The sequence below is a fragment of the Gigantopelta aegis genome, chromosome 4 (genome assembly GCF_016097555.1).
Source record: "Gigantopelta aegis isolate Gae_Host chromosome 4, Gae_host_genome, whole genome shotgun sequence".
NCBI lineage: Eukaryota > Metazoa > Mollusca > Gastropoda > Neomphalida > Peltospiridae > Gigantopelta > Gigantopelta aegis.
Window position 1 is genome coordinate 108,542,117 of NC_054702.1, and position 16,269 is coordinate 108,558,385.

The 16,269-nt window shown below is 35.4% G+C and overlaps 1 protein-coding gene across 1 annotated transcript; it reads left to right on the top strand.

The window, feature by feature from the left end:
- The first annotated feature begins 4 nt into the window (after positions 1-4).
- On the top strand, positions 5-14,709 carry LOC121371720. Its single transcript, XM_041497817.1, has 7 exons — positions 5-371; positions 6,366-6,464; positions 7,134-7,289; positions 9,319-9,455; positions 10,914-11,052; positions 13,796-13,925; positions 14,392-14,709. Exons 1-7 carry the CDS (start codon positions 72-74, stop codon positions 14,481-14,483), a joined length of 1,053 nt encoding a protein of 350 aa, XP_041353751.1. The 5' UTR covers positions 5-71; the 3' UTR covers positions 14,484-14,709.
- The last annotated feature ends 1,560 nt before the right edge of the window (positions 14,710-16,269 follow it).

The window sequence follows — 16,269 nt, forward strand, 5'->3', positions numbered from 1 at the left end:
TTATCTCCCATTAGTTCTTGACTAGTTCGTGGTTCAGGTTTGTATTTCTGATCTCTTTAGTAACCAGAGTCATGTCAGCAGAAGATACTACTGTAACAGATGAACAAAAACAGTTTTCGTTCGAAGAGAAATTGGAGTATATTGACCGGGAGATTCGAAAGTTGCACGTATTCTGTGTGAACGCTGGATACAGCCCCGGTCAGATTGACAAACTCGCTGCCGTCTTCCACAAGAATGAAAAAGTTAAAAAGGAGAAATGGAATCGTCGCTTCCTCTGGATTGCAGTTTTTGTTGCCGTCACTGCCACACTTTTCTACGTTGACCCAGTTTATCGCATCATGAGTTCTGTCACCAGAAAAACGGCAATATCAGTATGTTTTGTAATTTGTTTAATTAAAATTTTATTATATAGGATTGACAGTGACTCATTGAAACACCAGATATGACAGGTACAGTGCTGTCCGGTGTATCGGCGCACCTAAGCATTCAAGGACCATTTTCTATGTGAACACTGTGAAATACTTAATAAAATGTGTCTCTCACCAATGAAGCAGTGCATAATCTGAAATACACTACAAATTGTTTTATGTCTGTAGTAAATAAACATTTTAAAATGGTGCATAAATATAGGCACCCCCTTGTATCCAAAACGATTTGCATGTCCGGTGATTCGGCGCAGTAGATGTGGATCATTGACCATGGCCTCACTTTTAGCCCATAAATGCTACACTATTGTCCCAAAATTATTTTAGTACTTTTTTATTTTGTCTTGTTAAAAATATTACTATGAAAATTAACGATCGCACATGACCCATCTCATGATCAGTTTCGGAAACGTTTTCTTGAGTGGCACAGTACTGCAGATGCATACATGTTCATTGTCATGCATGGCTAAGATGCCTACATGGATTTTATTTTTCTCGGGTAGATTGTGCACACACATGGATCTTATTTCGCTTTTATTTTTTACAACAATGTGACAATTGTGAACTGGAATGACTGTCAATTAAGGTGTAAATTTTTTGTTTTGTTTGCATTTGTCTGTGTTTTCCTTTTCAGTTTAAATAAAAATAACCGAACAAAAATAATTACATTTATACTGTTTACTATAATTTAAAAAATGCGGGAAAGGTGTTTTCAGACTGGTTTTAACATTCTTAATATCAATAAGGCTGACCTACTTCGCGTTTATATAGACGAAAACAGTTGAATGATTTATTTTGAAATTATGATATATTTATTGATAATTCTAAAAAAATAATAATTGCATCCTTAACAATAAATACATGTATGTTGATACTTGATTAACCATTGAAAAAGAAATTGAACTTTAATTCGTTAAAAATACCAACAACATGACAACTTCCTAAGCATACTTCAGCAAAATATCAAGTGCGCCGAATCACTGGACGCGCCGATACACCGGACACGGTTGTATGATATTTTTTGGAAATACCTATCATGCAAACTCTGCAAACTTTGGTGTGTCTCTGGGAAAACTGGATAGATTCACACTGGTCCACATATGTATTTGTTCCCCATTAATACACATTGGACACAACCATATTTGGTATAGATATGTCATGGTATATAGGTCTACAGTTCTTTACCAAGCAAGTATTCTATTGACATACAAGTTTATATGTTATAAAAAGAAGTAACGTTTTGTAATCTGTGAAGTTATAAATTTACATATCAAATTTAAACTTTAATTGTTGGTTGTTGTTTTTGTTTTTGTTTTTTTAATTATTATTTTTATTTTTTATTTTTATTATGTCATTTGATTTAGGTGAGAGTGTTCAAACAAGATACAGGCTGGTCAAAATAATCTAGCTGATGAATTTCATCAATTATTATAACACATTTATATAGGCCTACATTACAGATTTATTACATTTTGGATGATGCCAACACAGCTGCCAGCATTAAATAAGCAACTTTCAACATGGGAAACATAATGAACTTATATATTATGTTGTGGTCCTCACTTTCTTATCTATTGAAATCGCAATAAATGACATTCTTGGACTTCATTTAGTGAACCTCTACAGCATTAAGAGTGGAGTCTGTCATTAGACCTGAAACACAAGTAACTAGCAGATGGCAACCCCCCCCCCCCCCCCCCGAACAAATACAACTGGTAATCTGTTTCATTTTGCATAAAGCCATCTATAGCATGTCCTATATTAGTAAATTTAAAGTAAAAAAAACCAAGAAATGGGTTACCCCCCAAAATAAATCTGCACGAGTGCCATGTGAATGAATCGCTGAACATTCTCCCAATTCTCAGGCATGAATTAGCACACAAAAAATTAATAAACCATTTAAATTACTGACTTTTTAAATGATAAAAAAAAGAAAGAAAGTCTAAAATTGGTTGATGCAGAATGAGACCTAACAACTACATTGCTAATATCACCATTTTAAATTGTACTACTATAAGCAACAGTGTTTGAGTAAGAATAATACAATTTGTTAAATATTTTAAGATGAAGGAGTACAATTAGTTGGCTTTTTATAATATCTTTTTTTAAATATTCATAATCCTCTATGTTTAATAAATTCTATTTCAGTCTGTTCTTATGGTCTACTTATATCAACTCCTGTTGTAAAATTTAGGCTTAAGTCACATTTCATGACACATTCTACTATGATATTGGAAAAGCTGTTAATACTATGTGCAGGAACAGTTCTTTATTGATTATCCAGTTTGGAGGCTAATGGATTTCTTGCTTCACTTCCCATGGAAATTGCTATCTGGCATTTACCAATTTCATTACATGAATTGAATAGCTTCATTAATAATTGTGATTAAATAAATTTGATAACACATTAACAGCTGTACACTACAAAAATGGAATTGAGGAACCTTAAATTATCTCCAAGAACTTTAATTTGACTGGACAGCAGGTTCTTTTGGTGAAAGTTTAATTTTAGTAAACAACATTGCTTTTTCAAAAATGAAATGGAGTAGATTGTCTTCTTTTTTTTAACCCCCACTTAAAAAACACCCATTTCTGGTGGTAATAGTAGAGCAAGTGGGCCTTGACACATACAGTACATTTTTACAATCGTTTTGAGGATAAACACATTTCACTTAAAAACTATGTAATAATATATATGTCAACCTCTTTTAATATATATTTATATGTGTTTTTTTTTTGTATCTACACTATCTTTAATTGGTGTAATCCAGGTCATAAAACTCATTCTCTGAAAAGTTGTGTATTAAAAATAACTATCAATTAGACACCAACAGCCACAGTTTAAAACTACATTCTCTGGAATATTTTTATTATTTAAGCATATATAGAACAGAAAATGCACGTTTGGTGCATATATACTGAACAAAAAAAGAAACTTCCGATTTGTACATATAGTATTTATTGTGTTAAAGAATTCATTGTGTAATGAAATTATATAGGTAGTATTAGCCTTGAGCTGTATTATTAGGATTCATGAATTTTATTGATTATTTTTGCACTGTTAATCGTCGACAACGTGAAATTCAATTTGCACATGCATGCATGGTTCGACATGTCCCGTGTAGTATTCGGTCAATTTGTTTTACTTGTCTTACTGACATTGTTGTCAAGTGAACGAAAAGGCTTCAAAATTTGTAACAAAATTAATGTTTTTTTTACATTGTAGCATTTTTAGTATGCCAAGAATACCCAATAATTTACGCGGACGGGCGATTGGCATGCTTGATGCTGGCATGTCGACAGAAGACGTTGCAAGGCATATTGGGAGTTCTAGTTGAGCGATACGAAATCTTCGCGACTGGAAGCACCAACGACTTACCACTTCGTGGACCTCCGCGTGGTCAAGACTGCTATATCATGAACACCCATTTGCGCAATCAATTCCAAACTGCCACTGCTACTGCTGCTAACACACCTGGGCTTCATAATAACCGAATCAGTGGGCAAACTGTTCGTAATCGTCTGCGGGAGAACGGTTTACATGCACGACGTCCTTACGTTGGATGCGTCTAAATCGTCTTAATTGGGCACATGTACACACTCGTTGGATACGGCGACGCTGGAATACCGTTCTTTTTTCGGATGAAACCAGATTTTCTTTACAATGTGGTGATGGCAGGGAGAAATGAATGCTATGCTGACTGTTGTGTTCTTGAGCGAGATAGTTTCAGGGGTGGGGGTTGTGTCATGGTCTGGGCAGCCATTGCCCATGGTTATCGTTCACCACTAGTCATCATTGATGGCAATTTAAATGCTCAACGTTACCGAGATGACATTTTCGCTCATCACGTCATTCCTCCGTTCCATAACAACGCCAACATCTTGATTTTCAGCATGATAATGCCACCTCTCATACAGCTAGAGACACTGTACATTTTCTTAGGACAAATAACATTGATTTCATTGATGACTGGCCCGCTAAAAGTCCTGATCTCAACCCCACCGAGCATGTCTGGGATAATCTGGACAGGTGATTGAGGCGTCGTCCCAACCCACCCGCTAACGTCAACAAACTTTGTCAAGCGGTCATTCAGGAATGAAACAATATTCCACAGGTAGAAATCAACACTTTAGTCAATTCTATGCGCCTGCAATGCACTGCAGTGGTCAATTCAAGAGGTGGTCATACCCGTTATTAAGTTGTTTTTTTTGTTTTTTTAACCCCTGCCACACTTGGTCAAAATTTCTCCCAGCTTCTGTTAACCTATGGCCATGATTTTTACACCAAACGATGCATCATGGAACACTCTTTAAATGCATATATAACAATTATTCCCCCAGTTTGTTTTCATGAAGTTATGTTCAAGCAAAGTTAGCGGAAGTTTCTTATTTTGTTCAATATATGACGCCACACTCTGCATTAGTTTCACTACGCTGACTTATCCAGGTCAAAAACAAAGCCATGATTTTGAAAGTGGAACACTTTTGACGGGCTCGTACCGATCTTGGTTTTCATTGGCTTATCACATGTATAGAATTCCCCAACAAGAGATCACGTGAGATTTCGCAATTTTTGAACAAATTTAACTGTCTTGATTGAGGGGTCGTCTCATATCTCCAAAACATACTTATATCCATAGAGGTATGGTACAACGCCTTTCCAGGGGTCGGTGAGTGGGGGATTTGCCTTGAAATTTTGACAGTGGCCAGCTGTTGGCATACACGTTACATGTAAGAGGGTGTTACTAATTATGTAACGCTCTAGAGGTAGAGGAAGAGAGTACTGTGTTTGATTTACATAACATTTTTCAAGACTATATGTTATTTTTATTCATTACTTAGACCTAAAAAGGTGTTTTTTGGAAATGCACGGTCAGTCTAGGATCGATCCCCATCGGCGGGTATACAAAAAGACCATGGTATGTGATATCCTGTCTGGGATGGTACATATAAACAATCCTTTGATAAAAAAAAAAATGTAGCAGGTTTCCAAGGCGCGTGTGCAGGGATTTCAGCGGGGTTGGGGTTATAGACTGTGTTAAGCGAAGTTTATATGGGGCCATGCTCCCACCCCCAAAAAATACATTTCAATTTTTTTTTAAGCTTGGGCAAGTACAGGTTTTGACCTCCAATACCCTCCCTCTGCACATGCACCCGATTCCTCTCTAAGATTATATATCAAAATTACCAAATGTTAGACATCCAACAGCAGGATAGGATATGTTTTATTTAACGACGCACTCAACACATTTTATTTACGGTTGTATGGGGTCGGATGATTATTAAATCAATATGTTTTACTTTGATGTCGTTAAACAACCCCCCCCCCCCCCATCTTTACCCTTTCCAAACAAAATAATATTTATTTGAATTGTCGATTTTAACACGTAAAATTAAGAACTGAAAACGTTCATTGTCTACTTTAGTATATTTTATTTAAAAAAAAAATATATGATTAATGTGTTACTAGTATACAAACTAAACTTTGAAAGTTCTACTAACACTTTATAAAATATCAATTCTGAAATAGGAATGTACGACTGTCGATAATACGTTGTCAAGATCAAACCGGTTTTAACTAAAGACTCTAGTACCGTATCCTCAACCGAACGTTCTTCGTACAGCGCAAGATTTCTCTTTTAATTTTTTGAGACGAACCCTACAATTTGAAATCAGCAAACACACATGTTAACTGAAACTGACAACAGGCTGTTGTTTGTGATTTGCCAAGCTATGGTGGCACAGGTGATGAATCAAGCGTATACATTTGACGATATCTGTTCACAGCGAACACACACAACTTTTTTAAAAGTGCATTTGTTCTTGTATTTCACATTTGTACATGATGTTATAATATGGTAACCAGAGAATGTAACTTTAAAATGTCCAAAGATGTTATTAAAATAAATATTAAAATGTTTTTTCAAATTTCTTTTCCAGATACTTCCTGTTTGGGACTGGACTCGGCTTTGGAACCAGAACTGTTTGATAGATAACCCACTGTACACAGCCAATCAGTTAACAACAGATGACTGTCAGGTAATTCTTGGTACTTTGGTACCGGCCTCGGTGGCGTCATGATTAAGCCATCGGACATAAGGCTGGTAGGTATAGGGTTCGCAGCCCGGTACCGACTCCCACCCAGAGTGAGTTTTAACAACTACACCCTCTTCTCTCTCACTACCCACTAACAATTAACAACTGACCCCCTGTCCAGGACAGACAGCCCAGTCAGCTGAGTGTGTGCCCAATACAGCATGCTTGATCCTTAATTGGATATAAGCTCAAAAATAAGTTGAAATGGAATGTACTCTGGTTTTAGAAAGGGATGGAAGGTACATTGATTTGAACACTTACAAAAAATAATATTAAAAACAAAACTTAACACCTGCAATTAAGAAGATGTTCATGGAAAAAACAAACATTCTGTTAAAAAATTTGAATATACGGTAGTCCAAGGCAAAAAAGTGACCTGAAGAATTAAAAATTCCACAGCATTGTAGATTGCCATTAGCAGCTGAAGGGTTAAACTAAACTACTTGGAATACAACTAGTGTGGTCATTATTTTTCTTAATAATATTCCTTATATGATATTCTGTTTTCGAAATGACAGCACATATATTGTGAAAATAATTTTTAAACATCAGATTCAACTGATGCTTTTTTGGATTTATATTCTTAAAACAAAGCTAAATTTACCTTTCCAGATCTGTGAAGGCTTGCATGAAATTAAACGTCTCCGGAACATCTCAGCTGAAGAAATTGTCCACAAGTATTTGAGAAGAGATATTCCTGTGATTGTCGAAGACGGCACCAGAGACTGGCCGCATGAAGACTTGTACAGCATCACAGCTTTGGAGGAGGTACCTGTTGTATTAATATTAAAGTCTGAACCAATTTCTCAATATTTCTATGTCTGTTCTGATAAATTAATTTAATAGTGATGTATGGTACTGCATTATTCCATGACCTGAAACAAATATCCCAAGTACTATAATTTACTTGCGCTAATTTTCGCAATCCCATCAGAAATGGGACCCATGCCATCCCTGATGATAAATTACTCGCCTACCTTTAATTACCTTTAGATTTCCTCAATAATTTGTCCTGACAGAAATTGTGAAAAAAACGGTACAATGACACAGATTTGACAAATGGTAACCTTGTCAGCTATATCGACTTTGCTGAAATCTCCTAGAACACACAGCATGTAGGCTGCCATTTTACTGTTTTATGGAATACTCTCCAAGAGAGGTGGAAGGATGTGACATAATCTAACAACATCATGACATCATATTAATTACGTCACATACTTCGGAGACTTCCACCCGTCTTGAAGTGTATTCCATAAAAAAGCAAAATGGCAGACTGCGAAAAACTACATGCTTGTATATATACTATTTTTAATTTTAGTTCAGTTCATTGTAAAAATATAATCACTGGAAGAGCATATGAAGTACTGTATTACTATTAGAACAAATGTTGTTATATGCTGTAAATACATTTTAAGAAACCCAATTAGTAATATATTTGATTGTTGTCTTTTTAATTAACCTTTTAAATAATGGATCAGACTGCAAAACCATTAACAATATTATGCTTGTAATTTACTAAGCCTTTTTTTAGTTCAGTGTTTAATCATTGTAAATATGTAATTACATGCATGTAGACACATAGACAGTACTGTATTACTATTAGAACAAATGTTGTTACATGCATGTAACATACACAGGTGTTTAACCCAATTGTAATATATTTGATTACATGCATTTTTAACATAGACAGGTGTTTATCATGCAGATATATTAGTTAAATGCATTAAAGAAATAGACAATATTTGGGCTCAATGTACGAATATGTTTTTGTTAAGACGCTAGACAGGTGTTTAATCATTGTAAATATATGTAGTTACATGCATGTAACACATAGACAGGTGTTTAATCATTGTAAATATATGTAGTTACATGCATGTAACACATAGACAGGAAAGAAAGAAAGAAATGTTTTATTTAACGACACACTCAACACATTTTATTTACGGTTATATGGCGTCAGACATATGGTTAAGGACCTCACAGATTTTGAGAGGAAACCTGCTGTCACCACTACATGGGCTACTCTTGCACAAACCATGGGCAGGATAGCACAAACCATGGCCTTAGTTGAACCAGTTATGGATCACTGGTCGGTGCAAGTGGTTTACACCTACCCATTGAGCCTTGCGGAGCACTCACTCAGGGTTTGGAGTCGGTATCTGGATTAAAAATCTCATGCCTTGACTGGGATCCGAACCCAGTACCTATACCAGCCTGTAGACCGATGGCCTAACCACAACGCCACCGAGGCCGGTACATAGACAGGTGTTTAATCATTGTAAATGTATGTAGTTACACGCATGTAAGACATAAACAGGTGTTTAATCATTGTAAATGTATGTAGTTACACATATGTAAAACATAAACAGGTGTTTAAGCATTGTCAATGTATTATTTTACACACATGTAAGACATAAACATGTGATTAATCATTGTAAATGTACGTAGTTGCACACATGTAAGACATAAACAGGTGTTTAATCATTGTAAATGTACGTAGTTACGCACATGTAAGACATAAACAGGCATTATAAATTTGGCCCGGTTTTTTTAAAGACACCTCAGCACATTTTAAACGATGGCTATTTTGTTTCTAACATCTAGATAGTTTGGATATTTTGATACTATTCAAAGAAAAAAACAATACCTGCAGCAGCAAGATCCACTCACTATCTAGACATAGTGATGAAAAATAACCGTTAGGTACCAAACAGTAACAGTTGGAAAATATTTTGAGGTGACATTATACAAATATATATATATATATATATTTTAAATTCTGTGACCTACACTTCAGGCGTTCAACACCCACCCAGTGTTACGGCAGTATGCTAGTTGTAGTTTCACCAGCAACATCCGAGTCAAGTACGGAAATCATCGTCACTTAATTCAGCTGGCCGCTAACAATGAAATCAAGGAATATTTTGCTCACTGGTAAGTACTGTTTGTACTTTTAGTGTGTGCATCATGTTAGCTAACTGGAATTGACCTGTTCATATGTAGTTTGAACTATTTATTTATGTTGGATGGTAATTCTCTAATGATATCTTGAGACTTAATATCATCACCATACAAACTGCATTCATGATGAACTGATAACCCCTACATGATAATTCAAAGTGTTATTATGTTGCTAGCATGAGTTATCATGTCACTAGGAAATGAGTTGTGTGCATGATGATGTTTGCTCAATTTTCAGGTAGGTCGTTTCCTCATATTTAAAAAATCCATTTACAGCAAATAATTCTCCATTATTCACTCCCATTCGGAACTAATCATTGTTTTGAACTAAACATTTTAAAACAAAAAAGCAATTAGCTTCCTGCAAAGAATGTTTACTAGCAGCCAGTGATGTAGATCTTCTTCAGGTTACACACAAACTTGCGTTTATTTTCACAGACAAAGGTACAAAAATTATAATGTTGTGACACAACAGACTTTGGAATATAATCAAAGTATTTTATTTAAATTTTGGAAATACATAATGTTTTGGCTGGCTATTATCAGACAATAATATTATCTACGTGATAATGATAAAAATATAACTTGAAAAAGGTGGCATGATAAAAAACATCAGGTTATTACGTTTGATATTTTGGTTATTTGGCTTGGTTCGATAACAGTGTAACAACCGATCTTCAGTGAGCCTGTTACACTGTTATCTAAACCTTGCCAAATAACCACCATATCAAAATGTTGTAATCTGATACTCTTTATGTATTGATATGTGACATTATTAATTAAAGATTTGAGTCTAGAGTTGTATAAGCATGGCCCTGAATGACATTAAATGAAGAAGGAAGTGTTTTTTTTAACAACACACTCAACACATTTTATTTACGGTTATATGGCATTGGACATATGGTTAAGGACCTCACAGATATTGAGAGTGGAAACCCGCTATCGCCACTTCATGGGCTACTCTTTTCAGTTAGCAGCAAGGGATCTTTTATATGCACCATCCAATAGATAGGATAACACATACCACAGCCTTTGATATACCAGTCGTGGTGCACTGGCTGGAGCGAGAAATAGCCCAATGGACCCACCAACGGGGATCAATCTCAGACCGACCGCGTATCAAACGAACGCTTTACCACTGGGCTACATCCCGCCCAGGAATGACATTAAGAGACGATAGTCTGTAAACTTTAACAAGCAATATTTGAAGCCTCGAATCTAGACTTTTTGTTTTATAACCATGGAGCCTTAGTTTTTTATTGTCACTGTTCTATTTCTGTTGAACTTTATACATTTTTATTTTAATGAACTTGTCTTTGTATGTCTATTATGAATTATTTGAAGCAAGTTGTAATTTTATATTATACATTGTAATCAATGCAAGTATCAAATTATGATGTTACTAGGATTTGTTCTTTCTAACAATTTTAGGGAAAACTGCTTTGCTGAGGCAGGGAAGGCCTTTCGTACATTCTACAAACGACCGTACTTCTTTCCACGTACTGTTGAGCTGGCCATGAGTAACTGGCTTCTTTTGTCATCAAATTACACTGGGAGAATGGCCAAAAAGGTAACAACTGCAAGAATGAATGAATGAATGAAAAAAAAAGTTTGTTTTATTTAACGACACCACTAGAACATGTCGATTTTTTATCTTATCATTGGCTATTGGACGTCAAACATATATTCATTCTGACACTGGTTTTTTTTAAGAGGAAACCCACTGTCGCCACATAGGCTACTCTTTTATGACAGGCAGCAAGGGATCTATTATTTGCGCTTCCCACAGACAGGATAGCACAAAGCATGGCCTTTGTTGAACCAGTTATGGATCACTGGTTGGTGCAAGTGGTTTACACCTACCTTGCGGAGCACTCACTCAGGTTTTGGAGTCGGTATCTGGATTAAAAATCCCATGCCTCAACTGGGATCCGAACCCAGTACCTACCTACCTGTAGACCAATGGCCCCAGAGGCCGGTTGAATGAATGAATGAATGAATGAATGAATGAAATAATATTTAAGAACACTCCAGCACAAAGGAAAATCGGGGAATTAGACAGTTGTATTTTTCTCACAGGTTTTGTAGTTTCATTAACTTGTAGCAGAACCACATGAGGAGTTCAGGCGCAAAACCCAGTAAGTCCATCTGACTTCGTTTGTTTTAAAATGCAGATTTTTACCTGATGGTCTTTTTAATTTTCACTAATTCCACTTTTCATGTCATGAAATGGTTATGGAGTAATGAACAAAAAATATGAATGTAAAAATTTTAACCTTTATTAAAAAACTCTGCAAAACCAAGTAAGTCCACCTTCGGTTTGTTTGCAAAACTCCGTAAGTCCATTTCTGGAGACTAGTCTTATAGAAATGTTGCAGAATCAAAGAACAGACAATTAGAAACATCTTAAAAGTGAAGGTTGAATTAAACATTTAAAAAAGAAGAACTTTACTTGTCTATGGATATACCAAAGTTTGGCAGTTGCTGGCCTATTGTTCCTAGCCTTCACAAAGCATTAAAACTGACACTTATTTAAAACGATTGTGCCATCCCAGTGTAATAACAATGACAGTAAGATACTCACTCTAGAATTATAATTATGGAAAGATGACTGGAAAATAATGCCAGTTGGATTACAACATACTCCATCCCCCATTGGAAGTCATCAAAAGATTACACGAAAGTTCAGTCAGTCATCCCTCCCCCATCCCCAATTTAATCACACATCCATCGATTTATTGAAATTGGGCTAGTGAGTAATTTTTTCACAATATTGAACAAACTGGCACACCACATAATTCCTGGTCACATGTGTGCATGTTATGCGAGGAATCAAACCTTTACCACTGTAGCGAGCTGTTTTGGCTATAGAACAGGCTGAACGTCGTGGCCTACATCGTTTACGCTTTCCTGTTGTTGATAACATCACAGGTTTGTCAACTGCATCATAAGTTTCCATAACTAGCGTGGATAAATTGGCCAAAATCCGGAGGAATTATACGAATTCAGCACGCACATGTGATTGGCGGTCTACAAACTACGTGGTTCTGCAGACAAACTCAGATGGCGTTTCCGAGGTTCTGCAAAGAAATCGTATTCTAGCTTGGATTTAGAGTGGGACTAACGGGCTTTTGAAGCAAAATTTATTTGCTCATTGGGTACCAGGGACTGAGAATGTTTGTCTCCAACGGTTATCTCAATTTTCAGGGATGTGGCGTTTACGAGGTTTTGTGCCTGAACTCCTCACATTTTTAACTAACAGCAAAGCAAATTAATTTATTTTTACAACATTCATTTTATAATTATTTTATTCTAAAAATATAAACAAACTGAATACAGTTAAAACTTGTCTAAACCGTGTCACAGTGTTTAGAGAGTCATATTTTATTATTTAGAAAATTCGGGACCATGAAACTTGGTTAGTTTTGACAGGATTCCGGTTTGTTCAGGGTCCGATGTAGACAGGTTTCAGTGTATATTATATTGACGGTCAACTTTATAAGTCATATTCATGCTGTACTAAGGTAGACTCTCCAATGGCATTTGTACAGTTTACTTCTGGTTATAAACTGGAAATCAAACCACAATGGATAATTGGGTTCACTGGAATTAGCATAAATTTTCCATACACCAAGATCACGAAGTTATGTGAATTCGACTGTATTTTCCCCAATTCATAATTCATATATACAGTGGAACCTGCCAAAACCGGATCACCTTAGGACCTCAATATTTATCCATTTTAGGCCCACTTCCATTAATGTGATTTTTAGGCCCACTTCCATTAATGTGATTCCATGCGCAATTTATCGTGCAGAAATGTGCATTTCCATATCTGCATTTTTGCAATCAGATTACTGTACAAAAGTCGATGTTGTAAAAGTGCATTTTTGGCCACTAGTAAACACTGTGCATTATGATATAAAGAGGCCTAAGTTAGGTATCTGGTATATCCAGGGCTTGCATTTTGGTCACCATTTTGTAAATGTTCTTTGGAAAAATGGGACTGGACCACCAAAATGTCAATTCTCCTCATTTACGGAGCAGCATTGTAGTGTTTATTTAGCCAGAATTCAGCTTTTGCAGGTTAATTACTTTTTCATGCAAAAAAATTAAATTGGTTTTCAGAATGAAGAGGTTCCAGTTTATTATCCAAAATATTGAACACAAGTTTGACAACAATGTAGCTGGTTCAAAGAAATACTTTTCAAGACCAATAAATATATATATTTTCCATTAATATCTTATTGAGCAATTTAGGTCAGATTGCTATGCTACTGTTTTAAGGAACCTTTCAATGGCTCTACTTTCAGATACAGATAGGTCAGCCGATGATGGCTCTTGCTCAGGTCAGTGGCAAGGTGGAAGTGTTTGTCCAGCCACTGGAGCCGTGTGAACGCATCTGTAGTAAACTGGCGATGGTGCTTCGGGCTGGAGAAATCTGTAAGTGATGTCTGTTTAAATAGTTATTTCATTTTAGGTACTTTGAAAGCTGCTAGAGAATGGGTCAGTGATACCAACAATAAGTTAAATCCAGTTGAACCTTTTGATCAACAGAAATGTCATACAAAACATATTCAACCTGAGATTAATTTTTTTTTTTTTTTTTTTTTTAAATAAACAATAGTACACTATTATTTGTGCATCAGTTATTGGATGGCTGTTGCTGGAGAATTGTGGGATTGAATAAAGATTTAAACACATGCCAGTTGCTTTCACAGTGTTTCTGTGTGTGAATATTACATAGAAGATTCTAGCCACTAAAATAAAAACAAAAGTAACAAGAAGTAAAACTTAATTAAAAATTTAATACCCAAGAGAGGACTATCAAAACCTAAACTTTAAACTAAGTGGAGCCGATTGTACTTTTCATTACAAACACATTAATTAAAAACCTTGTTATTTTCAGTGGTGACAACAGACTTTCTTTGGTCTTTGAACTATCTTCCCATTGGAGCCAACTACAGTGTTACGATTGGCATCGGAGGATCGTTTGACTGAATACTCGCAGCATATTACATTCCTTACATTCAAACAATATTCTCTAAACATGCATGCTGAATTCTTAGTCAGTATTTATTGTTAGTCACACAGCAATCCAAAGTAATCTCATTACAAGCTGGTATTGTTTCTTTTATTGGTGTTTAGCATTTTGTCATGTGTACGTGTTTTGTGGCATGCATTTACGTTTTATAGTATGCAAAATAAAAATCTAGAAAAAGCGTAATTTTGTTGGTATTTTATATATCATGACTGCAAATCAGAATTTTGAAAGATGTGATCACCCAACTGTATACATACGAAGAAACTAAAGAAATATTGGACACCTCAGACATTTTAAACTCGAGGATGGGAATTGGTGAACTGTAAAAAAAAGAGGAAATCTAAGAGGGGTCTGGACAATTCTTGAAATCCTAGGTTATAATCTGTGCCATCCAACACCTTTTGGAAGAAAGGAAAATTAAAATGTGAGGAAACGCAATGTTCCATGAGAGGAAAACAGCTGATCTCGGGAGAAATCCCACCCCTGTAAACTATAGCTATTTAGTGTCCAACATAGATCATTTAAACATTTGGTAAAGAGTGAAAGAAGAAACCCGCTGCTGCCACATATACTCTCAACAATAAAACAGCAAGGGGTCATATGCGTGTTCTCATACGATCCATAATTGTGACAAAAACGTGAGATTTTGCTAAAAGATTAATTGTGGAGTGGTCAGTACAAGCCAGACGACGTTTTTTTTTAACCCTTGTTGAGTTGTCTACATTGTGAAAAAGCAGAGCTAAAATTCAATCTGGGTTCTATTGACTGCAATGTACCAGGGTCAGACTGCACTGTTATCCAGGTTAACATTAACTCTGCTTAAACAAAACAAACTTTAAAACCACTGTAAGTTACAGTGTCATGATAACACATGCCATAGCCTACAATAATTTTACGACATCACAGTACTAAGATTGCTTTGAAAATCTGGGCAGTTATTTTTAACTGGTTAAATCACAGCCTGTGTCTAACATGCAAATATAAAGGAACATTAATAGGTAACCATCTCAATATCGGTTAATGATGGGGACATTTTAGTGTAATAATTCCTGTACTGTATTTTCAGTCTGTATCACATTTTAGCATTCCACACGTGAAAGGTAATTTTAATGGCCAGGGATGTAGTAAATATTATTTATTTTACAAAGCAAGAGTTTTCAGACACATTTTTTCCTTTTGTGTCTTTGCTATATGGATGTATATCGGAATATACAATACGCTGTCGATGATTCTTCCTGTAGCAAAACTAAAAGTTTTCCTTTATTACTGAAAAACACCCGAAAGAACTATGAAATATTCATTTATTGCATATATAGAGGATACCTGTAGATCACTTATGAATATCAAGATGAAAATACACAAGGAGCAAAATAAACAAGTCTTATGTTTTGTGTGCATAGCAATGCAATTTATTTTGCCAAAACTTTCACGCAAAAACACAATGCTTTAATTTTTGCTACAGGAAGAATCAACAGCACATTGTATATTCCTGGAAAAAATGTATCTGAAAACTTGCTTTGTAAAAAAAAAAAATATTTACCACATCCCTGGCCATTAAAATTATCTTTCACCTGTGAAATGCCAAAATGTGATATAGACTGAAAATACAGTACAGGAATTATTACACTAAAATGTCACCTTCATCATTAACCGATATTGAGATGGTTACCTATTAATGTTACTTTAAATTTTTGCATGTGAGACTTTTGTCTACATAGGCTGTGATTTAACCAGTTAAAAATA